The sequence below is a fragment of the Opisthocomus hoazin genome, chromosome 9 (assembly GCF_030867145.1).
Source record: "Opisthocomus hoazin isolate bOpiHoa1 chromosome 9, bOpiHoa1.hap1, whole genome shotgun sequence".
NCBI classification, from domain to species: Eukaryota; Metazoa; Chordata; class Aves; order Opisthocomiformes; family Opisthocomidae; genus Opisthocomus; species Opisthocomus hoazin.
In genome coordinates this window covers 43,718,832-43,746,488 of record NC_134422.1, presented here as the reverse complement: position 1 = coordinate 43,746,488, position 27,657 = coordinate 43,718,832, and the positions used below count along the sequence as shown (strand labels likewise).

General features: G+C 44.1%; 1 protein-coding gene across 10 annotated transcripts in view; it reads left to right on the top strand.

Moving 5' to 3' along the window:
- Positions 1-27,657, top strand: part of ANKRD44 (ankyrin repeat domain 44) — a 132,940-nt gene that overhangs the window by 49,817 nt on the left and 55,466 nt on the right. For all 10 annotated transcript variants that reach the window (XM_075430821.1, XM_009937814.2, XM_075430817.1 and 7 more), the window contains exons 2-4: positions 11,472-11,555; positions 20,077-20,155; positions 26,658-26,728. In XM_075430821.1, coding sequence (XP_075286936.1) covers positions 11,472-11,555; positions 20,077-20,155; positions 26,658-26,728 — 234 coding nt within the window. The remainder of the gene's footprint in view (positions 1-11,471; positions 11,556-20,076; positions 20,156-26,657; positions 26,729-27,657) is intronic.

Sequence of the window (27,657 nt, the reverse complement as noted above, 5' to 3'; positions counted from 1 at the left end):
TTTTTATTTTTATTTTTTAAACTCCTCACAATCATGGTGGATTAAGATGGTGAGATGGCACAACATTTCACACCCCTCTGAAACCTTTCCCACCCCTCCAAAAGACCATGCAGCTTCCTGTGTCAAGGGTGGGGTTTTGAAAAGGACCAAGTGTTGTTCTCGGTCTCTTGGCATAGTTTGACAGTTTTTGCTTATAGCAGCTTAAATGCAAGCAGGGTTAGGCGGTCCTTAAATGCATTTTGTTTCTCCTATCCTGAAAATCTAAGGTCTGTGACACAGCAAGACCGTGCTTTCCTGCATGCTCTTCTGGAGTGAGTGGTGAGCTGCACGTACCAGTGTCAATAAGATGTCAGAGAATGTCAATAAGATGTCAGAGAAGAAGAGACAGAGGTCTTGAATTGCGATCATCACCATCAAAAGCAGGCGAGAGCTTCACAAGGACTAAGAGGAGGAGGCTGTGAGACGCAGAGAGATTTGCTTTGTTTAGCAGATCAGAGTGGCAGGCTGACCTGAGAATGGACAAATAGGATAACGAAATAGGACAGTGGGTTACCAAACCAGTTTCTTGAAAAGAGTTGAGCAAGTGGAGAGCTAAGCCTGGGCCTAGCTTAGATACTCTCAGATCTCACTAACTTCTGGTGCTTTACTCCAGACACTTGCAAAGAACTATGGAAATTAACAGAGATGATTAGTGACTTTGTTCCACAGACTCTGATTTAGCATTTACGTGGGATTTAGAAGGAAAACTGTAAGATCAACACCTGCTGCTTCTTGAGTTCATGCGGGGGTTTAATCTCCCGTAGCATGGTCCCAGAAGGGCATTTCCTTCCCACAGAAGGCATCTGGGGTAACTAGTGGCAGTGCAGACGTATTCCCCGTGCTCTTCCTCAGAGATCCTCTTCCCTGATGGGCAGAAGGACCTGAAGAGCTCGCTGTTAAAAGAAAACGTTCAGATACCACAGGCATCCGCAGTGGTGTGGCCAGAGCTGGTGGCCAAGGAACCGTAAAAGAACGGTGAAGTCAGACTGGGTTGGGAAATCCTCTGGTTTGTTTTGGTTTTATCGTTTAGCTAGGTTACTGTAATTCAGCTTTGCTGATCTCATTAGGCAGTTGATCAAGCTGTCACCAGCTCTTTCTGCTGTTGTCATTAGAGAGAGGTTGAGAATAATGCCCTGCTTAACGGCACAGGCAGAAATGAGTTCAAGCACATTGCCACTGCCTTCACAACAAGCAGTTACGTGCGTTAGTGATTAAGTGGTGGTGGGTTGCTTTTTGTTGTGTAGTAAGGTCGCATATTTACTGGGCTGAGTTTGCCAAGACCAATACAGGAATATTTACGAAAGAACTGGAGAAGAGGTCACGATCTGTAGTCTTTAGAGACTCAAGATACAGATTTGTTGTTTTTTTCATATAAAACTTCTGTTTAAAAATTTTTTTTTTCAAAGCTTTAAAGTATTCTTTTCTGCCAGTGTTCCTTTTGGCATCAGATTCATGGTAGATGACAGAACAACACAGCATAGTAAGTTTTTCACTTTTGAAGTGGAATGGTTCACAAAAAATAGATAAGAGGCTGAAGTGTTAAGCTATGCAAGTCTAATTAACTTTCAGCTTTAATAAGCCTCTAGCAAAATAAAAAAAGGGGTTTGGATTACAAATAGCACCTGCAGTTTGGGTTTAGAAAGGGTTTTGTAAAGAGTGACTCTTTTTTCGCTTTGCGGCTTGCCTGAGCACTTTGTGTAGCAGAAGGGCATCTGAAGTGGACTGTACTCTCTCCCTCTCTTGCGTTCCCTTTTGTTCCCTTGATAATTCTTTGCCCTCCTCTATTCCAAGAAGGCTTTTATGGGCCTTTGTCTGGAAACGAGGGGGCTTGTCTTGACCTCACCCGGACGGTCACTCTGTGGCTTTGGCTTTGCTGTGACAAAGGTCGCTCCTTTGTCTCCAGAAAAGGAAGCTTTGTGTGGGCAACGATGGTCCCAGACCGGAGGGGATCAATGTGCTATGGACAGAGGGAGGGTCTCTAACATAGCTGGGCTCTGTCCAGCTGCAAACCTCACCACTTGACTTGCGTGGCAGGAACTGGAAGTGGCAGTGAAGAGAGAGCTGCACGTACAAAAAGCGTTAGCTCTGTCGGGCACTGAGCCCCTTGCTCCCCTCCCTTTTCAGTGCTGAAGGGTTTCAGCAAGAGACTGTGACCGTGGCTGGGAGCTCCTTGAGCAGAAGTAGAAGGAGGAAGATTTGTGTCCTACTTCCTCAGCTGATGCAAATGCGTATGCTTACACTTCTGTCTGATGCTTCTCATTCAAGATTAATTTTTCTCAGATATGGAGGTGTATTTAGTGCATGGGATTGTGCGTGATGAAGGGAAGTTCCACACTGACTCTCTGAACTGTGACAGTAGTCTTAGAGACATCTCGCAGCCTTTCCAGAGGCTGTCCAGACAAAGGTGTTCGTAACTTGTGATGGTAACTTGCTGGAAGAACTGTAGAATGATTTGGGTTGGAAGGGGACCTTGCAGATCATCCAGTTCAAACCCACCATGGGCAGGGACTCCTTCCACCAGACCAGGTTTCTCAAAGCCCCATCCAACCTGACCTTGAACACTGCCAGGGAGGGGGCAGCCACAGCTTCTCTGGGAGAAGAAAGAGCATAATAGCTCATTACAGCTCTCAGGCTCATCTTTTGATTTAATTTGGGTCTGTACAAAGTCATTCTGAAGCTGCTAGATTTGTCACAGTTGCATGCGTCGTGCTTGGAAGATCCTGAACTGGTTTCTGAAGTGAAGCCAATTTTGAAACCTTTTTAAATTTCCGTTTCATTTCTTTGGCCTGGCAACTTGACATTGCATTCATCAGCAAAGCTTGATTTCCCCCCCGCTCTGTCAGCTTCAATAGTCTGGTTGATGATGATTACGAGGATGTTATCAGGATATGCTGAATCCAGCTAACGTTACTAATCTGTTCCAGATTCAAGATAGAGGTAAAACATCTGTTTCGGTTGTGGAGCGGAGCTCCATGCCAACTGTAGCATGCCTAATGCAAAGAAACAGATGAAATGCCGTTGTGGACTGATCTCCATGTTCGCACGTAGTTACTCTGCTATTAATGGAAACAACACTGTCATCAGCCTCAGTAGTTAAACATTTTTAATCGGAATTTTATACTAGCTATGCAGAAGGTGAATGCCAGTGACTAAAATCTGAAAAGGATTTTACTATTTTATGCACACAGTGGTAGCTGACCACGGTGTTCTTCACGAGCACTGTGAGCTCCACGACCCTCTAAGAGAAATCAGGAAACAAGGGGAAGTCACTTGAACCTGAGCAAGATCCACCTTTACAAGAACAGTAAGACCAAGCAAGTCAGATGTTTCACATTTTGCTCAAGTCCCTAAAATGTCTTGTCACTCCCTTATGTCATGTCTGTGACCCCAGAGGTTTGCTGTTGTCTGTGGCTTCCTTTGGACACCCATGACAGCAGGACCTTGGCATGTTGCAGTCCACTGCCAAGAGGAAGATGAGAGTCAGGAACATGTGAGATAGTGACTGCAAGAGATACCTGTCCTTAGCAGAAACGTCGCATGTGAACTGATGTGAAGAAAACCATAGCTGTAACTACCTTCTGATGAGTGAACGAAACGGAGTCTGAAGGTTCTGCTGGGGTCACGCCATGCGTTAGTGTGCTTATACCCAAAGGTGCGAGGTTTCCCTGGAACTTTTGGAAAGATACGTATCTGTATTGATTTCTGTAGACATTTCTCCAGTACCATGGGCCACGCTATGTAAGTAATTGCCCCTTTTATGGTGTAGTACCCAGCTGAAATGCTAGAAGATGCATATTCTCTGCTGTTTATTGGAAGTACAATCTGCTGTAGCTTATCCTTTTTGCATTAAGCTTTGTATTTATGTAAGCGGGATGTGAATTTGGACTCTTTTGCTTTCGTGTGTTCAGTCCTTGCCTACTGAAGCCTGCAGAAGAGAATCCCTTTGACTTAACTTGATTATTGCACCAGATCTGTTTTTGAAATGACAGTCTTCTGCAGTTCAGTTCACTGTTTGTGACTCAGCCGGACTGGTGACCAGTGTCCTGGTTTGTGTTGCCTTTAACGGAGCAGAAATGCGTCCTCCTTGCGTGCAGGCAGTCAGTCTCTGTAAGTCTTGGAAGTGGGAAACAGATTATTTCTTTCAGTAACAACCTTTTATGTATTGCAAATTGTTCTCTTGTTCCCTTTAAATTTTCTTCTGTGTAGGCTGAATAGCTCCGATCTGTTTAGATTTTCCCTGTAAATCATGTTTTAGAGCTCTGTTGCGGTCTTCAAGTCAAGTGGTGCCCCACACTAAATGTCTCGCTCCAGTTGCAGCCTAAGCAGTTCTGCGCAGCGTGGAAGGACTGCTGTGTGTTTTGCAAGCCAGATTCCTGTTTTAAGGTCTCTTCCTCTTTCATAACATTGTTTGGTTGCATTCAGTTAGTAAACTGCAGTTCCAGATCCTTGCTTACAGAAAACTGCCGTGTAACTACTCTGGATTTCTTGCTGACAGGCGTGCTGTGTTCTCCTCCATACTGCACAGCGTCCTCGTCTTCCTCCAGCCCAGCTGTTTGTATAACCTGTCGAGGTGGCTGTAAATTCTGGTCCTGCCCTCCAACGTCCTTGTAGTCGCTTGTAGTTCAGAAGTATCCGCAAATTTATTAGGACACGCTGTTTCATGGCTGCCTTCTTTGTGTGTACATTAATATAAACCAGACCCCATTAACCAGCAGAAGTCCTAATCTTACAGAGTAAGATCTTACAGGATCAGATGCCACTTTATAGTTCTCTAAATCAGGATTAATTTTCTAAAAATGAAAGGATTTGTATTAGAGAGATGATGGTATCAACGCATGCTGCGTAGATCAGATGTAGCACTTCATTACAGAACAGACAGAGATTCACGGGACTGTTGCTCCGCGCGTTGAGTGCCCGGGGTGCAGATGCAAGGCAGGGCTCGCTGTGCTGCTGCGCCGAAGGAGGAGTAGGAAGAGGTTGCTTAAACCAGCTGCGGTGGGTGTAGAGCTCCTTGCTCGTGCTTACCTCGGCAACAGAGAGGGGGAAGTCATGGTTTCAGAAGTGATAAACTGAAGGAAGATAAACTTGCAACATTTCCGTTTCTCTCCTTTTTTTTGTCTTTTTTTTTTCTGCCTGGTTGCCATTGCCGGTGGTACAGCAGGTGACGGCAGGGTGTCCGTGGTCTCCAGAGGGTACGGGGCCACTGAACGGCGGAGACGTGTCACTGTAGGTGGGCAGCTGTGGCCACCATGGGCCTGTCTGTTCCCCAGAGCGTGCCCCCTGTGCACAGAACTGATTTTAACTGTCTTTCTTTTTCCCTTTGTGGAATTCAACACCTATGCAATTGGGCCAAAAAACATTGCCGGTGTGCTTGAAATGTGTTTGAAGACAAGCAGGCAGGAAATGAAGCTTTCAGCAGGGTTGATGTTTTTTGAGTGACCTTCTCCCCCAACTGCTTTATTTTTACATCTCTAGCGAGGAGCAGGCCTGTCACCGGGGTTGCTGTTGCTCTGCCCTGCATTATTGGGGAGGGAAAAAAAAAGGCAAAAGCTCTGGGAGTCCAAATACCGATGTGACAAGAAGGTCTCAAAGGATTAGTAGTGCAGCACTCGCTGCTGGGAATGCGTAAAAGGAATTGGATCCTTTTTTTGGTAGTGCCGTTAGAGTCCCATGACTGTTATTTAGTGGTGTCGTTAATATATCTGTTGTGAGATATTACACCACACACACTTTGTATCAAGACAAAACGGCAAGAAACTTTGAACAAACAAACTCAAGAGGACAAGAAAAATTCAGGATACCATTAGATCGATTACCCTTAATCTTTGTAGATGTTCCAACAAATCTTATTATGCTGAGAGACTTTTCTCCACTAAATGGGTAACAAATGCTGGTGAATATGACAAATGTTATGCTACTATGTTTATTTTTGTCTCCTTTAAAAAATGCTTTCTTTTTTTAACTAGTCTGCAATATGCTGAGTCTTCGTCTCCACTTGATTAATGTAACGTCAAGATGGTATTTATTAACTAATTTTCTGATATGATCTGCAGGCACTTAAAAACCCCCCACACCCCCCAACCCCAAATGCCAAACTCCAACCCCAAACCCACCACTTAAATCAAGACCATCAGACAGCCTCCAGTAATGAGAGTGAAGGGAAGGACCATGGGCAAACTGAAGGAAACATGCTTAGCTCTTTTCCTTTTTAGATGTGCTCTAAATTTAACATGCTATGAGTTATTTTGATGCCTTTAACTGGTGGGTTTAACAAAACATAGGCCACTCACAGCGCATTTGGTGTGTAGAGGAATTTCAGGATTCCAGGAGCGGCAGGATGTAACCCTGGCTTCACCTGGAAACATAAGCAATTCTTGGGGCAGTTGATAGGCTTCGTAATGAAAAATGGGAGGCAGCCAAAATCTGGAGCCAAGCTAACAGCCAGAAATAGATCTGCCGAGAGGCTTGTTTTGCACCGTCCGGAACGGCACATCAGGAATTGTGCAAACAGAAATTCTGGACTTGATCCGGCATTGCACAAGCAGAATCAATCCTGACTATTTTCCTTTTTAAGTATCATGAAAGCTTGACTAAATAAATGTTGTGCTAAAACATTTTTTTCTGCTGTATTTGAAATGCTACAGAGTACAGGGTATTTATTGATCTGGTCAGTACAAACGTCCTAGGTATGTACATTTGCTCACTTAACAAAGCTGTCAGTTTGCCATAGTGCTTCCAGAGGACCAGTGCACCCTGTTTACGGATTTGATGCTCTCCACTGGCCTTTGAGTAGCCTGGACAATAATTCCTTCGGAGTCACTCAGTAAGAATCTGTAATGGCACTGAAACACCCCTTAGCAACTATCCAAGGACGTTCTTCTCCAACTACTAGCTCTGTAAAAGTACTTTGCTGTCAGAAAACAGTATATAGAAATTCCAATAACAGACATGCAATCTTTGAAGTAATAACAAATTAAGAGTAACCTTCTCTTCGTATTTACCTAGCAATTACTTCCTAAAATACGGTAATAGACTAACCACTGATGTGAGTGAAATAGACTGCAAGGCCTCTGAAAAAATGATTAGTGTTGAATAATCTCTGTACCTGGAACTGTATAAATACTAAGCACCACAGAAATGCACTCTAACAATGAGTTTATGACTGCTCATTCATTCAGACTTACAAGTTAAAGCAGCATTTCAGGTATTCGTGTGTTGTAATGCTTGGAGGGAGAAAGCCCTAAATTAAAATTAGGAAGAGGAATAGCCTTCGTGCTGTGACCGGTGGAAGGAAATAGATGTGTATGATAGGACACTGCAGACAACCGTGTAATCTTGATTAATGGGAGTACCTGCAGAAAAAAAAGAGGTGTTTGGCAAAACACTGACAAAATCAATACCGCCTTGAAATGATTATGTCTCTTGCTACATTGTCTTGCCAGTTAAAGGGAATTGAGTACACGGACATACCCAAGCGTTTAGTCCAGCAACTCGATGTAATGCAATTAGAACAAGTAAAGGATCAATATATAACTTCTTTTCACTCACAAGACCAAATGATGGTATATTATGTCAAATTGGCATGGGAATCGATCATCCTTTCCCTGTCTGCCTCCAGCTTCTGTCAAATGAAATCTGGCTTAAGTAGGTGCTTGTTGGTGAGTCAGGATATCTAAAATCAGGACAAGCTATCTAATACACGTCACAGTTACCTGATGAAAATACTAACTGGTTTGCTGGGAGCTTCAGCACCCACTTTGGACATAGTAATTAAAATGCTGCTGGAGGCTGTCCACTGAAATGCTTCATCTCCTTTCGGATTCAGAGATGCTCGGTGGTAGTCTGGGCTCTCCTCTGTGCTGTCCGGTCTGCGGAGCAGAACTTCCCGAGGCGGGATTTTGTCCGCCGGTGTGGTTTATTGGCACTGTGGGTGCCAGCTGAGCCACAGGACATTCTCCCACGTGGATTTAAGCTCTCAGTTGCTGAAATAATCCTTGTGCCTTCAGTTCACTGAGCTAATTTGACCTGGCGGGGTGAACTGCAGCTTGCGATTGCCTCGTTTGCAGTGGAGATGGGGATATGTTCCAACCCTGGAAGATGTCTGCAGATAGGATTTTGTTTTTACTGTAATGCTCGCTGCAGCACAAAGTCAAGAAAAGCTTGTGGATGAGTGTCGTACTTACAATAGTAACTCTGTAGAAAAAGTAGCATGGAGAGGTTTTTGTTAGCTGCTGGTGTATATTTTCAGGAAAAAAAATGTGAACACTCCCAGCTGAAACTCTCTTTAAGAATTTGGCAGCTCCGGAGAGCTGAGCTGATGAAACAGTTGTTCATCATTCCAGAACCTGCACCCTTGCTTAATTCTAATAATAGATATACATAACTTGCTCTGTGCTTTCTGATTTTTTTCTTCGTTCTGAGTGTTTAATAACTTCTGAGTTTGAAGAATTTTAAAGCAAAATATTTCTGTTAATGAAATAACCCATTAATGATGTTGTCACAGGTTATAGAAATTATTTACAAACATATACTGTGTCCTTCTTTGATAATTAAGAAGTGTCACTATCTGCCCTTCAACTTTAAATAACTTTTTTTTTTTTTAATTCCTGAAGCAAATCATGCATGAACATGGTTATCACTGAAGATCAAGCAGGTAATCTGCTCAGGTCATTGAGCATCCGTCATCCACCTGTGCGTAACTGCCCCAGGTCCGTGTCGTCACTGTCAGCTGCTGGGTGGAGCCATGCTTTCTCCATCATGCGGAGGGAGGCAGACGCACATTCCCAGCTCTGACCTCAAATTGGAGCACCAATGCAGCAACACACTTCTGACTTTCTTCTAAACTGGTTGTTATACATGACTGTGCGTCTTCCACACGCACTAACGTGTCTTAAGATGCAGTAAAATTCCTTAACAGCAAAGCGTTTCTCACTTCAAAACGAATATCTTTGAAAATGAAGAAAAATCGTGATATAGTAAATTAAAAGAACGGCCAGTTGGAAAAAGCTGCAGGGCAGTGACTCAAGATAGTCGTTAACCTGCGCTGGCCTTACCTGTTCTTTCCAGTTTACAGGCTCTGGTCATTCTCTGTTATCTCTGTCTCTTGCTGTTACAATTAGCAGTGATAATTCTATTGTATTTAATTTATATAAAGTAAATCTCATGGAAAAAAAGGGCTGAAGGGCTCAGGCTTTTGCAAAAGGGTATATGGCAGCTATCTCCTGTCAGCAAAGGTTATCTGTATCAGCAGTGTGAGACTGAAAACCTGCTCCAGAGGCACGATAAATCCTGGGTTTTGCTGTAAGGAACTGCACGTAGATGTGACTGTGGTATGGTGGACTCAAATTGAGATGAGGATCTTACACGTTACAGGCCTCAAGAGTACAGTGTTATTCTCAGTGTGCTTTCTGTGTCAAGTAGGTGATGTTAATAAAAAAGGCCAAGCATGTCCTTTAAAACCAGGTGTCTGATTCAGATGTCTGGCAGAGGGAAGAGGGCTCAAACTGTCTTCTTGTGGACTTTTCCTTTTCTTTTAAGGTAATGATGCGCAGTACTTTACTCTCTCCCTATTGAAAGAAAAACGTCACCATTCAGCTTGAAATGGAGGAGTTCTCTGCTGCCCTGTTTATTCTGTTATTTAAATATTGTGATAAATGTACATGAAATGGAAATATTTTGGTGTGAACATGCGAATTTCATAAACATTCACTGTTTCTTCATAGCTGTGTGTTAGGTTTGCACTTAATCTAGGAAACACTAAATGTTAGTGTTAGGTTTGCACTAAATCTAGGAAATACTATTTTTTATTAGCATGCTAGTGGGCATAACATTAAAGAATCACTTTAAACAATTTATTTTGGTGGACAAAAATGCAGAAATGAGACCACCTCACTCTAGCTAAATTGTGATTTGTTTGAATTCGGCAGAGGAGGGAGAGGGGAGCAGGCTCTGAGGTCTGGTGTTTGCATCCACTGGTGGGGAATAATCTGTGGCCATTCTGACATGGGCTGCGAAGGAAGCATGCTACATGGTTCAAGTGAAACACAGGGTTTTTTCGTTCTTTTTCAAACATCCACTACAATATGCAAGGCTGCAGACAGCTATGATAAAAGATGCTGCTTTAGTCCTTTTTCCATTGGAGGAGTGGCAAGAATGAAATTCCAGTGTGAATCTTTCTCAAGGGCATAAGGGATTAATATGTCTGAAAATAGATGCTATCAACTTAGAAATGTATTTTCCACATTGGAATGTGATGAATTTTGCAGAGAAAAGATTGGGAAAAATGGCATTTTCTCTGTTCTTCCAGCTTGTCTATGAATTTTGAGATAACCTGTTTACAAGATAGTTAAATTTGGCAAAGTCTTAAGGACTGTTGCAGTTTTATGTGCTGAAGTAGTCAGGTATGCTGCCATTCGGCAGCCTGATTTTAAATTCGGTGATTGCACAGCACCACAAACTGTTTTTTGCCGGTAGGATGGTGAGGCAACCTGGAGGTGGGCAGCGAGCTCGGGGGGGCACAGACTGCCTTCAGGAGGGGTGATGAGGGGGAAGAGGGGCTGCCTCCTCTTTCAGCTATGTGCTCCGGGGGATCGGCATCTTTGTAGTTTGTCCCCTTCTTTCCCTCAGTCTCAAGCAGCAAGGAGGAGGTTTGTTGGGTTTTATTTTTGTGTTTTTTTTTTTAATTCAGCAGGCTGGGTTCTGCCAGCTTGGTTACTAACTCGGGTTCCTGAGCAAACCTGGGCAGAAGGACTGAAACTGCCAGCTCTGGACATGTAACGGAGCAGCTGAGCATATGCAGCGCTTCCTCCCGCTGACAGGCAGTGACGCCAGCATTGCCGGAGGAATGAGCGCAGAGTATTGTTTTTCCTGTATGCCTGATTATTTATTTATGCATTCCCATTCATAATAGCATAATAACAGACTTGAAACAATAAGATAATTATTTCACTTCTCGGGTGGTTAAAATTAACTGTGCTAGTTGCATATTTATTCAGTAAAAAGATACAAGATGTTTAGTAATTGCCCAGAAATTCATTATCTGCATAATGTTCTGTTTCTAAATGTGTATTGCATGACCATTAATCTGTGCCAACAGCAAGCATGCAGCAATATCTGATGTAATTAGTTTTCCCCTTACATGCCAAGGAGAGCATCTGGGCTAATTGCATGTTGTTGACAAAAGTTGCCATTCTAATGGGGGTCCCTGTCTGTGCACACACACGCTCATTATACGTACAAACAGAGCCATGATTTCAGTGTATCCTCGAGCAAACTTATAGCTCTTACTGACGAGATACTCTTGGTGATTTGTTACCGGGGTCGTACAATGTCTGTGGGCAGCATTAGTAAATGTTAGCAGGAATATTATGCTCTCCTTTTGAACAGAAAATGACCAAACCAGTAATGCTGCTGCTTCTGTTTTGGTTTTCCAGCCACCCCTGGTCCAAGCAATCTTCAGTGGCGATCCAGAAGAGATACGGATGTTGATCTACAAAACTGAGGACGTCAACGCCTTGGTATGTGACTTGGCATGTTACGTGCTTGTGACACGTTAGCACCGTGCTTATGAACTGTTGCAACGACAGTGTTAATCACGTCCTTAGTAATTAACACGTAACAGAATGGAAATGATTTGGAAGTTAGAGATTTGGGGCTTCAGTGGAATCCTAATTAGTAGCCTGAAATATAATTACCTCTGGCAGGTGACTTCACATTTTCTAAGTGTATGGTAATTATTCCAAATGTGCAGGTCAGTCAGGGACATTGTTTCCTCTCTTTCTGAGAAAATGAATGAAAACAGCTGAAAGCTGCATATTTTTACTCTCTGTAGAGTTTCCTTTTATGAAGAGTCTTTGCAGACCAGGAGCTGCTCTGCAGCATTTGACTGTGCTTGAAATAAAGCTTCACTATAGGTCTCAGCAGCGAGCGTAAGGAAGCAGTGTCTTGGCCGAGATGAGCCCACAAAGGATTTACTGTTCTGCAGATTGGCTTATTCTAGCCAGAACAATGGTCAGCAGCTGTAAGCAAGTAGTACTTAAGTGTTTTGGCAGTGAAAAAAAATCTTCAGTTGAACTTCGTCTTTTTGCAGAAGTTGGCTTTTTTTTCCCCCCTCTGATTTTAACTTCAATCCATACTGTTAGAAATGAACCCTGCCAGCCCTGACTGCAATCTGTAGCCTCTGAAAGTGGTGAGAATACAAAGCAGAAGCAAAATGGTGACTTCCAGGTGCTTCCTGGACTTCTGAATCAACCTTCCCTTGCTTGGTGTCTTTCTCTGAGAGAAAGCGATCAGTTTATTCATAGCCAACTCCAGCAGTTTGTCTGGTGAAGTCTGGGCACTGCAGCTCTCGCGGGCAGCGGGGCTCAGTGATCTGGTTCGGAGCTGCAGAGGGAGCTGGAGAAGTGGTCCTGCGGAGCTGGGCAGCTGGGGCTCTGCTCCATTCGCTGTGGAAGGAAAGGCTTGCTGCGGTTTTAAATGGGGAACCTGACTTTGACATTAGGCCTTCCCTGTGAGTACCAGTACCTGGTTATTTGCTTGAAATAAGTTCCTAAAAGTGCTTCCTTAAAGCATCATCTCCATTGAGTCGCCTCCTTATTTGTTTTCCCCGATGGTCTTAAAAAAACAAAGAAAAAAAACCCAAAAGCAACCAACCAAAAAAACCCCAACCTAGATGAACACGATAGTCTGAATATTTCCTCTGTGTTTTGTGTTGGTTTTTCAAAATAGCATTTCCTGCACAAGGATATTATAAGCTTCTTAAATGTTTTTATATCCTTTGGCTGCAAGTGTGGGAGTGATGGTTGCTAGGGAGATGCTCTCAACTGTCAGGTGCGATATTAAATGGAGAATATGTATTTTATAGGTGAGTACCATAGTCCTTAATAGAAAAAGTCATAGAACTTGAATGGTCTTGCCCAGAATCCTGTTTAAGATGCTAAAAGTCTGTCCAAGAATGCTTTGCCTGAACAGCTATTTTGTCAGGAGCAAAAACCAAAGCTGTTTTGTGGAGCAGTTAGGCAAATACCGCTCAACATGCATTCGGGAGGTTGCGCTCCGGACAGTGATTGCAGGCAAGTGTCAAATGTTCAAAATGTCACTAAAGAAAGATCAAAAGATAACATTTCCCCCCCTTGTGCTGTGAGCTGGCAATCTGCACCGTATGCTTAGGTTTCTATTTTAAGGGTGTTTTTAATTACTTCCATGTTAGTGTTTCTCTAGTGCTTGGTTGCTCACAGGAGAGGAAACTCTGACACTGTTTGGCAGCGATTTGCCCTTTGTTGGTTGCTTTGTGTTAATACTGGAGTAGTTCAAATATAGGTAGGACAGGGAAACAAAAGAAGACTCTTTTTGTAGCAAGCTTTGGGGATTTCTGAAATTTTAAAAATTGTTTTTTTGGAATCTGCAGCAAAAGAGGTATTTGGAAAGCAGAAGAAAAAAGCGTATGGGGAAACTCTGCAAAGCTAGGGATGTATATGCATGCTTCCTAAGAGAAACCTCATCTCAGAGGAAAGAGAAACTTAACCTCAGAGGAAAGAGTTTAGGGCAAATCAGAAGTTTAGAAGGTTACATTTTTTTTTGGTCTGGTAAAATAATTAGCTTCTTTCCAAGCCAGGAAGTCTGTGTTGATAGAAATGGCTACATTCTGGATGCTGCTATAGTTGTGACTTCTATTTAGCCACAAAGTGAAAGCTGCAACTGTCTGGCTTGGAAGTGTGGTTGCAGTGTGTTCTGCGGCGGTACGGTCGCTGTGACCTCTCCAGCCCCTGGCTATGCTCTGGGGGAACACAGTGCTGCTTTGGCATGCGGAGGGCATGGGCAGCGCTGTGCTTGACTAGAGGTGAGCAATTCCCTGCTGCTGAGTACCGAATTCATGCTGTTTCGGTGGTCTGCCTGTGGGCAACATTCGGTGGTCTGCCTGCTGTCCCAGGGTGTTTGGGATATGGGGTTGGACCGGCCAGACCACCAGGTTTGTTCTGCACTTGCCACTTGGTACACAGAGACAGATCAAGGTGATCGTGCTATGTGTGTGTCGGTGGGGATTCTCTGGGGTGCTGTTTTTGCTTTGGGAAGAGTGTGAGGGAATGACCCCCAGCATCTAGGGCTTATTCTGGATTCGGTGGTAACCCCAGGTTAGCTGGGAGTCATAATACACGCAGCCGTGCAGCACCCTACGTCTGCAGAGTCAGCTCTTCTGTGCGATGTCATGATTTTCTACCAAACCAAAATCCTTCCTGTAAAATTTCCATTTTCAGCTCAGTCTTCCAGTTTAGTTTCCCTTCAAAATATTCAAAGTCAAATGAAAATAGGCAAAACACCCTTCCAGTGTGTTTCCCCACAAGTAATGTGATGTTTGCAAGATGAACATCTTTCCCTCCTTTTTTACTCTTTGTCCCCCAATCCTGCTTTTTCATTTGGATAGAACCCTAAAAACCAAAATACATGCAAAACTTTGATGTCCCAGAATATCTTCTATTGCATTCATATTTTCTGGAAAGTAAATAATACATCCCCTCACCCCACCAGTGAGACTGTTGAAGACAGCATCTGCTTTCCCAGAACTGAGTTGCTTCTGTTTCTGCTATTTGGGCACGGTTGCTGAGACGGCCTTCTGGGCTTGACCCTCACAGCCTCTTTGCTCGAGGCTTTGCCAGCTGGAAAAGCTGCTGCTTCTCGCTGCTTGTTGGTGTCGGGAGCTGCTTCTGCAAACGCTCCCCCACCCGCTTTCACCCAGATGAGGTCAGTCAGGAGAAGGTGGTGGTTTAGCTGAGTTTGGCTTGTTTTCATTGAAGCAGAGCCAGCAGATGTAGGTGGGCTGCAGGAAGCCCTGACGGGCCAGGCTGGGGACGCTCTGGGGCCACGTCGAGGTGCAGCAACCCTGGGCATCGCCGGCCTGTGTCCAGCTGCAGAGCAGGACCGTGTATTTAGAGGGCAGTTTATTACAGGATAAGGAGAGCAAGAAGGACATCCTTATGGAAAGACATGGATGTATGCTGTTTATTACTTCTTTTTCTCATTATCCTACTTGGTAAGGCGTAGACTGGCAGGACTGGCTTTGGTAGGAGGCTTCTGGCTTTATCCAGGTCTTCACACACACACACACAAGTTATATATATTTCTGTAATATTGCTAGGCATGCTTTTTGAGGTGGTATGAGTGCTCGAGGGTACAAGTGCGCACATGTTTGGCTTTGTGAGTCTGAAAGGCCTTGCATGCTTGGGATAGCCAATGTGAAAACCAGCTTGGTGTTCAGTTTGGAGTGACGTGTTTGACTCGGGGCTAGGAGAGACCGTAGTGTGGTGTTCCAGCAATCCTGGGAACCAGACCCTGGTCTCTGCTCTCGTCCAAGGAATGATGATTTTCTTTTTGGCGCTGTGGAGTCCTCCAGGAGAATAAAGCTCTCCTGGAAGGAAACGCTCCTATTCTAGACGTAGTTCTGCTGGGCTGGAAAGTCTGCTGGAGGATTCAGTCAAGGACTTTGGAAGGCTCCTGCTTGGACACAGTATGACAGTTTGGTGCTAGGTAATAGCTGTGTTTTCAGGGGGTGTTTAGCCTCCAGTAGTGCTGTTTGATATGCTGAGAATTGAAGTGGGAAGGGATGGAGAATTTTTTTTTGTTCTACAGTAAGAAATTATGAACAATTTTCAGTTATGTGAGGAAAATGAATAAGAAATTACATTGATGTTTGTGACGCAAGGTAAGCAGCATGACTTTTATTTAGAATAAATATTTTTTCTTTCCGAAAATAAATATAATTTTTTATATTTTATAAAGAAGATCTTTGAACTGTGAAGAAGGTTCTGCTGGAGTTTATTGACAGTCTGAAATATTCTGAGTTGCTTTGTACAGCATGCTAGCATACTAGTGGGTCCTCAGTTATACCCATCTGTGCTGGTGACTCGTGTTAGCAGTGCCCTCAAAATGTTGGAGACCGTTAAGGATGTATAGGTGATTAAAAGCTCATGGCAGGATGTAGCTGCTTTATTTTCTTCGAAGGCAGCAATGTCAGCCTGAAATACCTGAATTTTCTAAATCTGCTTTTCCCATCAACTCATGAGCGATGTGTGCTCCCATGCCGTCAACCCGCCCCCCCAAGTCAATATTGTGTTTATAAAGTGGAGGAGTGATTCAAGTCTATCTTTTGAGCCTTACATTGGAAATTTGCTGCTATAAACATTAAAATATTTCCATTCATTAGGATAACAGTTTCTACAGTCTCAGTCTAGGATTAGTAATTAATTTTAAAAGTTATCTTTTTCTAGTATGGAAACTACTGTCAGCCTCATGGAAGGAAAGTGTTGGATGGTGGGAGAGATGGAAGATAATTTTTCTTGTCTCTAGAAGATTAAAGTGTTTGCCTCTTCCACCTCATGGGCGCTTGGCAATTAAAGATTCAGTCCAGGAAAATCTTTGTTTCAGCAGCTAAATTGAAGACTGTGGGGTTGAGAGATGCTGGAACCAGGATCTGCGTTTTCAGATGGAAACTTCTGTGTTTGGTAATAGCAGAAGAAAGAGCAGCAGGCACCCGGTACACAGCTTGACTTTCACCTCCCAGCTGGTGCTCACAGTTAAGCATTTAGATTTGCTTTGTGAATTACAGGCTCTAATAAAGGAATCTGTGAGAGGGAGGAAATGCTGAAGCGGCGGCGATGCTGTTTGTACAGCACCAGCTTTTGGCTCTCGGTGGTTGTAAATCGCCCAAGAAGTAGCCGCTCACTTGCTCTCAGCCTCTTTCCTAACCGGTTCCCACTGTTTAATTTTCCTGAAGTCAAGTTGTATCTGAATGTTTGGTTTTATAACCGGTACCAGCTACTTTGTGCTATTTAAATAAGGTGCACTCAGGTGTACCAACAGTCAGCGGAGTGAAGGAGCAGGAGGTTGGTTTGTTTTTCTCTTGGTCAGACTCGTATCATTGGAAGTTGTGGCCATTTGCGTGCCTCTAACCTAGTTCAGCTGACTCTGCCACCCAGGCAGATCGCTGGCCGCTTGGAGGTGGGGGGAGTCCAGAGGCTGCTGACCAAGGCAGCTTCTGCGCTGAACTGTTCCTCTTGGCTGGCCAGGCGCTTTGGTGACAAAAAGAGGATGCAGACATTTATTTTCTGTAGCAGTTGCGCTTCTGTTTTAATAGTAAAGAACTCTGTCCCAAACACCTGATCTGAGCAGCTGCGGTTGATACAGAAGTTCAAATCCATTATCTCCTTTGAGATGTAGGCTGTGTTGAGGAGAAGCTGCTGGCCTTTTTCTTAACGTGCCTCAATATTTTACATATGCTGATATGATCCGTCCGAGCCACTGTTCTGCTAATCTCCATGTCCTTTAAGGCTCTGATCCAGTAAAGCACTTAAGGACTAGCCTAACTTTCAGCCTGTGAAGGGCCTTATCAGTGTCACTGTGATCATTTAACAGTTTAAGCATGAGTTGAGTGTTTTTCTTGCTGAGACCTTCTGTTCTCAATTGCCTCTTTGTTAAATTCTTAATTTCCTTTGTCTGCACTTTTTAAAGAAAAATGTGTACAGATAATGTTAACATGCAGCATCATCTTTTCTGTGAACTAATATAAGCCACTAATACAGTTTTAGGGAGAGAGTGTTTATGTCATCTCAGCGTGATTTTCCAGCCATTGTTTAGCTTATCTACTGTCTCTTAGCGACCTTTTGTTCCTCTGAGAACTGCACTTGAAGCAGGCCTGATTATTTGTCTTAATGCTATTTGTAATCCTGTTATCATTTCTTCCCCCCACCTCCTTTCCTTGCCTTGATAATGTGTGTTCAGGTTTGGGGTGCTGCCAGACCTTTCCCTGAAATGACAAGTTTTCTTCTTATTCCTCTCTGTTGGTAGCCTTCAGTCTTTAGATCATTAGCAATTTACTTCTTGTGCTCCTTGTACTGCCATCATCTGTAGCTGAGCAGACATTAGTGCTTGGGCTGACACAAAGCTGTTGGAGCCTTGCTGAAATGGCAACTTGGGGATGCTCCTCCATCGAGACGCTCAGCTGCAGGCGTCCCATGTGGGCTTCTCCCCGCCAGACCCCTGAAAACGTTGCCTGTAGGGCTCTGTCGTGTGGTTTTAATCTTCTATACCACACATCGGGGTTTGTCGTCCGCTGGCGCGTGCGGGGGTGAACTCTGTGCTTGGTGGTGATAAATGGAGAAATTGTAGGGGGTTTTGGAGAAATTAAGCTTCAATTCAGTTACGTGACTAAACCCATCTTTCTCTGAAGACGTGATTCTCACTTAATTTGATAGGGTTTTGCATTGATTTTCAAAAGTGAAAGCTGAGAATACTTACAGAGAGTTATTGCTGTTATAGAAGGATAAAAATTCTGATTTTCTGTTTCATGTCCTTTCCTCCCTCAGTTGTAAGACTTCCATCAGATTTGCAGTTTAGTATAAAATATTACTTAGAATCAATAAGGCACTGAATAGCCTTGGTTCCTTGATATAGAAATTTGCTTCATCTTACATCGTTAGCGTTCAACTTCAGACTACTCTGTTCTGTTGCCAAACTTGGCTGTGTTGCAAGAAGCTGATTCCTGAGCACACACCGCTGGATGGACACTGCTTAATATCATTTTAACTTGCCTGCCATGTGAGAAGGTGAAGTTCTGTAAGATGTTTTTCCCTCTCCATCATGTAATGACAACCAGGGTGTCATGTAATCTGCGTTTTGAGTGGTTTGTGCACATGCCCTATATGTAAGATCAAACCCCCCTGCAGCAGAATTCGAGCACTACATACACCATGTATGCTTCAAAAAACGTGCAAATATAAAAATTAAATGTAACCCATACTGGGGACCAGTGGCTCTGTGCCTCACAGTGCTGGAACACAATTTTCCGCAGTCGCATGACAAATGGTTCTGCCGCACCGATTAGTCCACGTTTGTAGCGTACTTTGAGGACGGTCCAGAATAGCTTGTGGCTGATGACCTCTGGGGCATGTTAGAAGCAGTATTTTATTTGACAGGCTCAGAGATTTGTTTCAGGGAGGAAGTGTAAATACCGGTAGGGCTTCTGTGTTGGTATCGTTTGCAGGAGGTGTAGAATCTGGTACCAGCTTACCGTATTTAATGCTGGTAGGTTGTCATTTGATAAGTTTGATTGACAAGTCCCTTAGAACTTTTTTGTATGAGTGGTTAAGAAACCGAAACAAAATATATTTAAGACTAGAAACGGGTCGAATATCATGATTAGCAGTATTAGCAGTTCTTGTGATTCTTGTTGCCCATATTGCAATGTTTAGCAGTTTCTTTGAAAGGCCATGTTCTGGAATCATCTGAATAAAGCAATAAAAGAAAGGGTTTTTGCAAACACTGCATTTACACCCCTTGAAGTCAGAAAAGAAAATCTTGAAAATGTGACTCCCTAAGGCTGAAAATTACAGAATTCAAATAAAAGTAGATGTATTTCAGAAGTCATATATATCATTATTAGCAATGCTTTGAAGACACAGACCTGACTGGTAATATTTTCTTTATTGGTATTTAAAGGTCAATCAATGCGTACAAGCCCACTTTGGGCTGTTGTAGGCAGCCAGGCTAAATGGCGTACAAGAACCTCTGCAGACTGGAAGGACTGCATCTTGTCGCTGTGTGTGGTCCCAAGCCACTCTCCAGAGGTATCCTGCTGAAGAGGCCGGTGTTATATTGTTGATGCAAACTGCATTGCAAAGTCTGATGTCAGACGCATCTGAATTATGTCGCTGCAATACTTAGGGTGGATGATGTTTCTGAAAGAGACCCAAGAAGGACGTCTTTCCTCGGTTTAGATTTGGTTGATTTGATGTACCTGTAAACAGAATATCAGAGTAAAGACACTCTCTCTGCAAGGTCTGGTGGACCAAGGGATAGAAAAGTTGAGGATTATTGGGAGGAAGTGTGTTGTTCAGACCTTAAATTTTATTCTTTTGCTGCTTGAGATTACATTTCTAATCAGAAATATACATAGAAAAATAAACACTGTATACAAATCCATTGCTCTTTAACACTAGCACTTGCAGTTATTGGCTGTGTTTTATAATTGGACAATCTGTGGTTTTGTAGGATGCTGAGAAACGAACTCCTCTTCATGTTGCGTCATTCCTGGGAGATGCAGACATCATCGAGCTTCTCATTTTGTCAGGTAAGGGAGCATCCCTCGCTGTTATTAACTGGAAATTTAGCTGATTTTAAAGCTACGAGGAATACTCAGCAAAGCATATGTGAATGAGCCCTGGGCAGTGCCTATTCCTGAGTTTCATACACCCGGTTGCAGTTGTTGCAAGCTTAGAAAATATATTTAAATGTGGTGATACAGTTATAAAACATGCACTGTGACCGAGTGGATTCAATAAATAAAGCAACTAGTTCTTAAAAACTTCTGAAGCATTCAAACTGACGATGCTTGTGGATTCAGAAACTTGCTGAAGTACATATCTGAAATGCGGGCTCACGTCCTGGAGTACAAGCCAGGAATTCCTGTTAAGCAAAAATTATTATGGACTAATAGCAAAAAAGTTATGAATGAGTTTGAATGAATTGTAAGTGGTATTTACATTAGAAATATGATTCTAAGGGTCAGGAAGCTGATTTGGAGAATAGAAGCTGTGCAGTAGGATGTATCTAAATAAAAAATTGAAAAACATTTCCAGACTGTTGTAGTGACAAAAAACATGATCAAAATATGTCAGAGCAAAGCATAAAGCAGACATCTCTCAAGAAGTACGGATAATTCATGGCAAACTCCTGGATGTGCTCGCAGATTTCAAAGGCAATGTTTTTCTAAACTGGCGAACTGCAAGGGTAAAGCTTCTGGGGATTTAAGAATGTGGGATTGAAAGGAACCTTATGGTGCAAAGGGCAAACCCCTTGCAAGCAACCTTGCTGTACGATTGGTTTCACAAATTGTTAGACTGCTCCTTTAAAGGGGTTGCATATTTTTTTTAGGAAGTTATTTCAGAACTATCAGTTCTACAGTTATGAAGCCTAATGTCCAGCCTCGAATGCTAAAATAATTCAGGCTGGAAGGGATTTCTGGAGGTTACCTGGCCCAGCCCCCTGCTTAGAGCACCAGCCAGTTTCAGGTTAGATGGGGCTGCTGCCGACGCATGCAGACCACACACACGCAGTCCTTTGGATTGCCAGCCTCACCACACCTGGAGAAGGCAGGAAATGAGAATTCAGTTTGCTGTAGCTACACATTTCCTCTGTACATTTCTGGGGGCATTTGGAGTTGTCTGATTGCTTAATGAGGGTAACTAGTTGGACGAGCATCACACGTCAGATCCCTCTGCTCTAACCCTGATGCCAGTAGAATGATTGACGTGAACATTCCTCCGCTGACAGGTTATGCTTGGGGGGGTGGTTCAATATGCTAAATGCAAACATGATTTTCTTCTTGTGAGGTAAGAGTTAATAAACTTCATCTGTGCATGTGTTCGTGCGGTGTGTGGTGTTTGTCACATACTGTTGTTCCCTTGTGGTGTGAGAAGATTGCAGGAACAGTGTCTTTTTTCAAGTTTTGCAAGCAAAAGCACAGGCAATATTCACAGAAAGAGAAAGGTGAAGCCGTTCTGCCCATTTCTCCCCTGAATCCCAACAGCATCAAAAAATGTCCTGGTGAACATCCTTGTTTTCTAGCACGTTCTTAATGAGGGAAGGAGACTTTCTAGTGTTCTTCTGGGACACTTTGTTCCAACACCTCAACTGCCAAAATGTCATCCACGGGCTATAGGGTTTGTTTGGTCAACAGCATAAAATGCAGGCGATAGATCTTGGGGCTTTTTTATATATCCGAGTGAATGAGACAAACTTCTAATGTGGGCTTTCAAAAATTGGACTTTGTGCCAGCGGGACTTTGCTGGGGTCCAGTCTGCAGGAACTGCGTGGATCTTTCCCAACTAGCTCAGCCTGAGTCAAAATTAGTCTTGTGTTGCATATTCTACCTGTTCCTTGTCCTTTAATCTCTGAAGTATCGTTAATTACGGTGAGCATCAGTACTTGTACCCAAGAGCAGGTTTGGAGGTTTATGAGGTTTGGAGGAGCAGATTTATGAGCTGTTATAGACACCTCTTTGTTATTGTGATCTTTCTGTGAACTAGGGTCCAAAGACACCAGCAGCATCTTCCCTATGCTTCACCTCTTCATTCAGTAAACTGCCCTAGTAGAAGTGTATCACAAAAGATTAATCTTATCATAACATTTAGTCACATAAGCAGAAAAACTTTGTTGTCTGACTTAACATGAGAAGTTGTTTTCACAGAGAAAAAGCACAAAAATGCTTGCTATTGGCGTCAATAACATTCTCAGCAAGAGAAGAAGCTCGGAGGAGTAGGAACCCATTGTATTTTGTACAGGGCTCAGTAGAGAAACTAAACGAAATATGCACATTCTGAGATTTGTGGCCTATGAACCAGTGGCAGTACAAATAAACATAGTGTCCAATGAACAAAACTTCTGCCCAGGTGGTTGGAGACAGACCAGAAATGGCTTTCTAGGTAGCCACTGAAATGGAGCCTGCTTGGAATTGACACAGGAGAGAGAGCGCCAGATCCCTCAGCCGGTGTGAATCACCCCGGCCCGTTAAATGTCAGAGCCAGGCAGATTTACACCAGCTCAAAGGTCTGATCCATAACCATACAGTTCAAACTGGGGAAATGTGCTGTGTGGCGTTGTTTTTCCAGGCTACGTGACGGCAGGGAGCTTTGAGCACTTTTCCTTCACCTCGAAGGAGAAGAACCAGGGTCACCATCTCCCATAAGTGAAGCTCCGTGTGGTGACACAGTCATGGATGTGCAAGGAGAACTGTCTGGGCAAATACAAGCTCCATTCTCATTTGTGGTGGTGCCTCTCCCTGTCCTGGGCTTTGGTGCCTGAGGGCATAATGTTTGAGCTCAGTCCCTCACCCCTTGCTCCCCACCACAGAGCTTGTGATCTTGGCAACATTGCCATGTCCCAGGACTATCTCCTCTCTCCTTCATGGGTGACCCAGGACCTGTGTACTCTCACCTGGTGGGATCCCCAGGCCATTTCCCTCCCTAGCAAATGACCCGGACCTGCCTAACCTCCCGTTTCTGCCACGTAGGTGTCCGGTTCCTGTGTTCTCACCTCGCACGGTGTTGTGTTGCTCTCGCGTTGTGGGTCCCAGTTCCATCTATCACGTGGTGCCGCTCTGTTGTTGTGTTTTATCCGTGCTGATCTTTGCTTGGTATTGTGTGTCTCTGTGAGTGTGGTGGGCCACGGTGGGCGTTCCTTGTATTTTTTTGTGTGTCCACTGCTTTGCCTCAGAGCAGGAGTTGGAAAGGTGCACGTTAATAACGTCAATCAGTAGGCCAAAGAGTAGAGTTTCCTTCCTGTGTTGACCATCCCTGATTTCAGAGAATTAGACTGAAGAATCTAGATTTACTGGAGACCCATGGATTTGGCAGATGCGCTGCATGGAAAATTGTACTTTGGTTAGGATAAAGAGATGTTAACTTTATTCCTGAAGGCCGGCATTGGGTTGTTTATTTCAGATCTCAAAAAACCAGAGGCAATTTCAGATTTATTTCCTCTTTTGGCAGAAAAATTTGAGAGGGAAGATGGCAAAGATTGCAAAACAGCCATGTTAAAGGAGAATGGATTGCAGAAAGTTTCCCCTCTGTTGATTTTATCTGTAACGTTCTACATTACATTGTCTACTTCAGCCTCACAGAGCACATCCAGCAACGAAACCTTTCCTTCAGGCCCACGGGTACGAGTGCTCCCCAGGGCAGAGTTCAGGGGATGGGGCTGAGAAAAGACTCCTCTCTGAAGAGGCTTTTTTAAAAGTGGATATTTTATGGGGCTGGGTGGGTGCTGTGGCTACCTGGAAGGATATTAAGGGAAATCTTTAAAGCAGCTTATCTTTTCAAGGAAGATTGTGCTATGAAGGAGGCCATGTACACCAATTTGAGTGCGTTATCAGCCCTCTTGTCCCTATAAACACAGATTAATTCCTGGAGTGTTGTGGGAAGTGCATTCAAACACGGTTAAGGTACTTGGTCCAGAGAGAAGACAGGGACACTGAATTTCTGGGTGACTTTGAGAAAGTGTTGTGGGGATGGACTTGAACATTTAAGCTTCTGATTTTTGGATACAGCTAATTTTCGGTGCCTTAGCGTGTTGTAGAGCACTTAGTCTTCTGAGTTGGATTTCAGTGTTGCTCTCTGCTTTCAAAGCGCTGTCTCCCCGGGCTGCCACACGAAGGACACTCACGTTCGTGAAGTGTGGAGGACACCTTTGAAAACATGAGCATTGCTCCCAGGGTGCCTCTGCTTGCTCGCCTCTAAAATGGCAGATATTTTCTGTCCCTGGAGGAAGGCGTCAGTGCTGGCAAAGTTTTTTATTATCATTAATCATTGCCTGCAAGGGAAACGAAAAGATGCATTTTGGTAAAGGAAATGGGCAGTACAGAGGGAAACATTTCAAAACGGCTCTTCAGAAAATGTACACCTCAGTAAATGGACAACAGCACCTTCTGGAAGAGGCAACAGGCGAACTGAGCAGCTCTTCGAAAGCAGAAATCACAAACAGATTCAGCCGATGCATTGAATTAGATACGTAAGAGCAATTTCACTTGGTCACATAAAGAGCCCCAAAGCACAAAGAGGTAATGCAGGAAACAGCTGAGTAAGAAAAGGCCAATAACATGCTGGGTATTATTTTATTTATACTGGTATTGTTTTGCTTTTATTATTTTCTTTAGGTGTTTTCTTGGCAACTATTTCAGGGTTGTGGATGAGTGGATCAGTGAAAGGCATGAATAGCTACTGATGGAGACACTTCCCTAGGTTTTCTAATCATCTTCGTATTCACTAATGCCACTGGAGTTGTGCAATACTGAGGAATGATATGTTTGTCACACTTTGCTACTCCACACATAAGCCTTTCTGATTTGCAGCCATCTGCTTGTAGGAGCTAGTGAATGGGTAGACATAAACCAAAAGAAACATTATTTAAGAACGTAAAGGTAAAAAAAACCCCAGGCAAATACAAGATAGGTTTCTAACCCTGTGAAGCGGTATTTGGTGGCAATCGTTAGGAATTCATCTAGGCAATCTGCATCTCCAAGGCCCCTAGCAGGCCAGCTCAGCGTAAGGTGAGGTGCCCGGAGTCCTGTCTGCCGGCTTCTTGTGGTGGAGGAGGCTGGTGCCTTGCCTGGCTCCAGAGCCTCGGGCACTGCAGGCAAAGGGCAGGACGCTAATGTGTATCAACCACAAATCTCCTGAAGACAAGAGAAGGTAACAGGCTCCTCGCTTACAGAGGGTCATTAGAAAACCCTTTGAAACTGTTGTCTTTTCTGAAGGGTGTTTCTCCAGAGGGCAGGTTTGTGCCACCAGGTACGAGGCTCTGAGGCGAGTTCAGAGGATTGCCTCTAATCATTGCAATAGTTATGAAGGTGGCTTTCTTTTTCCCGCAGCCAAAAAATTATATCCCAACTCGTAGAAATATGAAGGAACTTGTTTCTTCTCTGACTATCTAGCACAATTCCCAGTAACCACTGTGATTCAGAGGCAAGCACCTCAATATTCCTGAGAAATGGCTCTCAGAAAGTACTTGTGATTCAGAGAGTGTGATTTATTAATTACGGGCTTTTGTATGCACTTAAGCTGTGGTGCAAAATGAAGCTTAAGAATCCCTTTGTTCGTGAAGTTCAGAGGCTCATCCAGACGATGTGCCTGATGCTTGTGCTTCTCGGAAATTTTTCTGCATGTGCTGGTCTTCTCAGACCAGTACTGCTCCCTGCAGACTGGAGAGGTACAACATTTCCAGGTTAAGTCCTTTTTAAAATCAGTTTCTGTGGTCCTTTTCACTAGGTTTCCTTTATGGGGGATCACACCAGTGAACAGCTTTAATACTTCTTTCAAATAAAACTTTTCTCACACAAATGTACAGGATCCCTTTTTTTTTTTGGTCTGCAGTCAGCCAGCACCACTGTTGTTGTTAAATATTCTTCCTTTATCCTGGCAAGCCACCCCAAACCTGTCCTCTTGCCCAGCTGTCTGCGTCGGAGCGCAAGCAGTGCTGAGCCGCACAGAAGGCCATCGGGTGGTCTCCTTCATCCCTCTGCTTCTGATGTTTGCTGAACGACACCCACAGAAGCTGAGGAGGTAGCAAGTGCCCAGTTTCCTCCTCAACCTGCACATTTTTCTTGATCCCAGCAAGGTCTGTGAAGCAGGGAAGCAGTTATTTCTGTTAGTGGTCTGCCTGGTGGAGCTGGAAACCGGAGGCAGTTGTTCAGGCTCGTTCCCTTCATTGTGTCTGCAGACAGCAGCCGTGCTCGGAGCAAAGGGTTGGTTTTTTCTCCCCCAACCCTATCAGCTGATCTAAAAAAATGCATGTACATGGACATACACATAAATATGTAATCCCCTGCGACAAATCTTGCTTTTGTGTCCTGTAAACAAGGCTATTCCTGATAATAGTCCCTACCCAGTTCCTTTTGTTCCGAATCACGCTTCAGTTCCTATCTATCCGGGATCTGGGAATGCATTTCCAGGGTGAGCATCGTGGGGAGCGCTGGGAGTGCCGCAGATGGCTCAGCTCATGTTCCTCGGAAACCCGTTGGGCAAGGCTTTCGCTGTCGCACCCAAGGCATGGCTGTAACCTCTGCTGTTTACTTGCAGGCGCTCGCGTCAATGCCAAGGACAACATGTGGCTGACTCCTCTCCATCGAGCAGTTGCTTCAAGAAGTGAAGTGAGTAAGATTTGCACCCTGCTTTTGCACGTAAACTACATGCTGGGGGAAAGAGCAAACCATTGAGAGCCGTAACAGCTAGCACAGCGACGCAAACAGGGAAGGCATTTTCTGCATTTTCTGTGTGCGGGGCCTTTAGCTGGAGGCCAGCTTTTACAAGTTGGTTGTAGCTGGTTTGGGGCCTTAGTGTGGTTGATTTTTACCTTGTGGAATGCTTTACGTTACCACAGCAAGTCACACTGAGCAACCATCAGCTGGAGTGGGTGACCAGGACTGAAGTGGGGTAGAGTCCACAGTGGTCTACTGTGGCCACATGTCTTCAAGTGGTGAAATAAAGAGGAATAAATCCATATGGGTGTGTGCACGCTGTGCGTGGGCCAGAAGGGAGTGGGGGTGTGTGATCCAACACGTATTACCGCAGAGTTTGTTTGGGTTGATTGCGTTTCAAGGCATCCGTTAGGTTTTCTGTTAATGCATTTGATTCACACCTAAAGGAGGGTTAGCCCATATTTCTTTGTCCTTGACAACTAGAAAATTTCTGGCATCGTGTTGTGCCTCTTCCGCTGCTATCCCAAAAAGGAGCAGCAGTAAGAATCAGGAACGCAGCTGAGGCGTGACTGTGTTTTCAGCTGCACCATTATTCTTGGCTTTCCATTTTGTACCTCCCCGTATACTTTCATCCTCCTAATACTTAGCTAACAGTGAGCCCAACTGCAGGCTGCCTGGCTGCTGGGGGCAAGAGGAGGGCTTGTGCAAGAGACAGAGAGAGGGTGGCTGTCTGCCAGAGACTGGTGCACTCGAATCACCTCCGTAACAGTCCCAGCGCTTGCCAAGCCTGGAGGCAGGAATCCTGCGCTCGCTTCTGAACTTGGGCATTGTTTGGCTGCTGGCTGAGCTTCCCGGCCGCTGGCAGCCGCTGAAACCCTCTG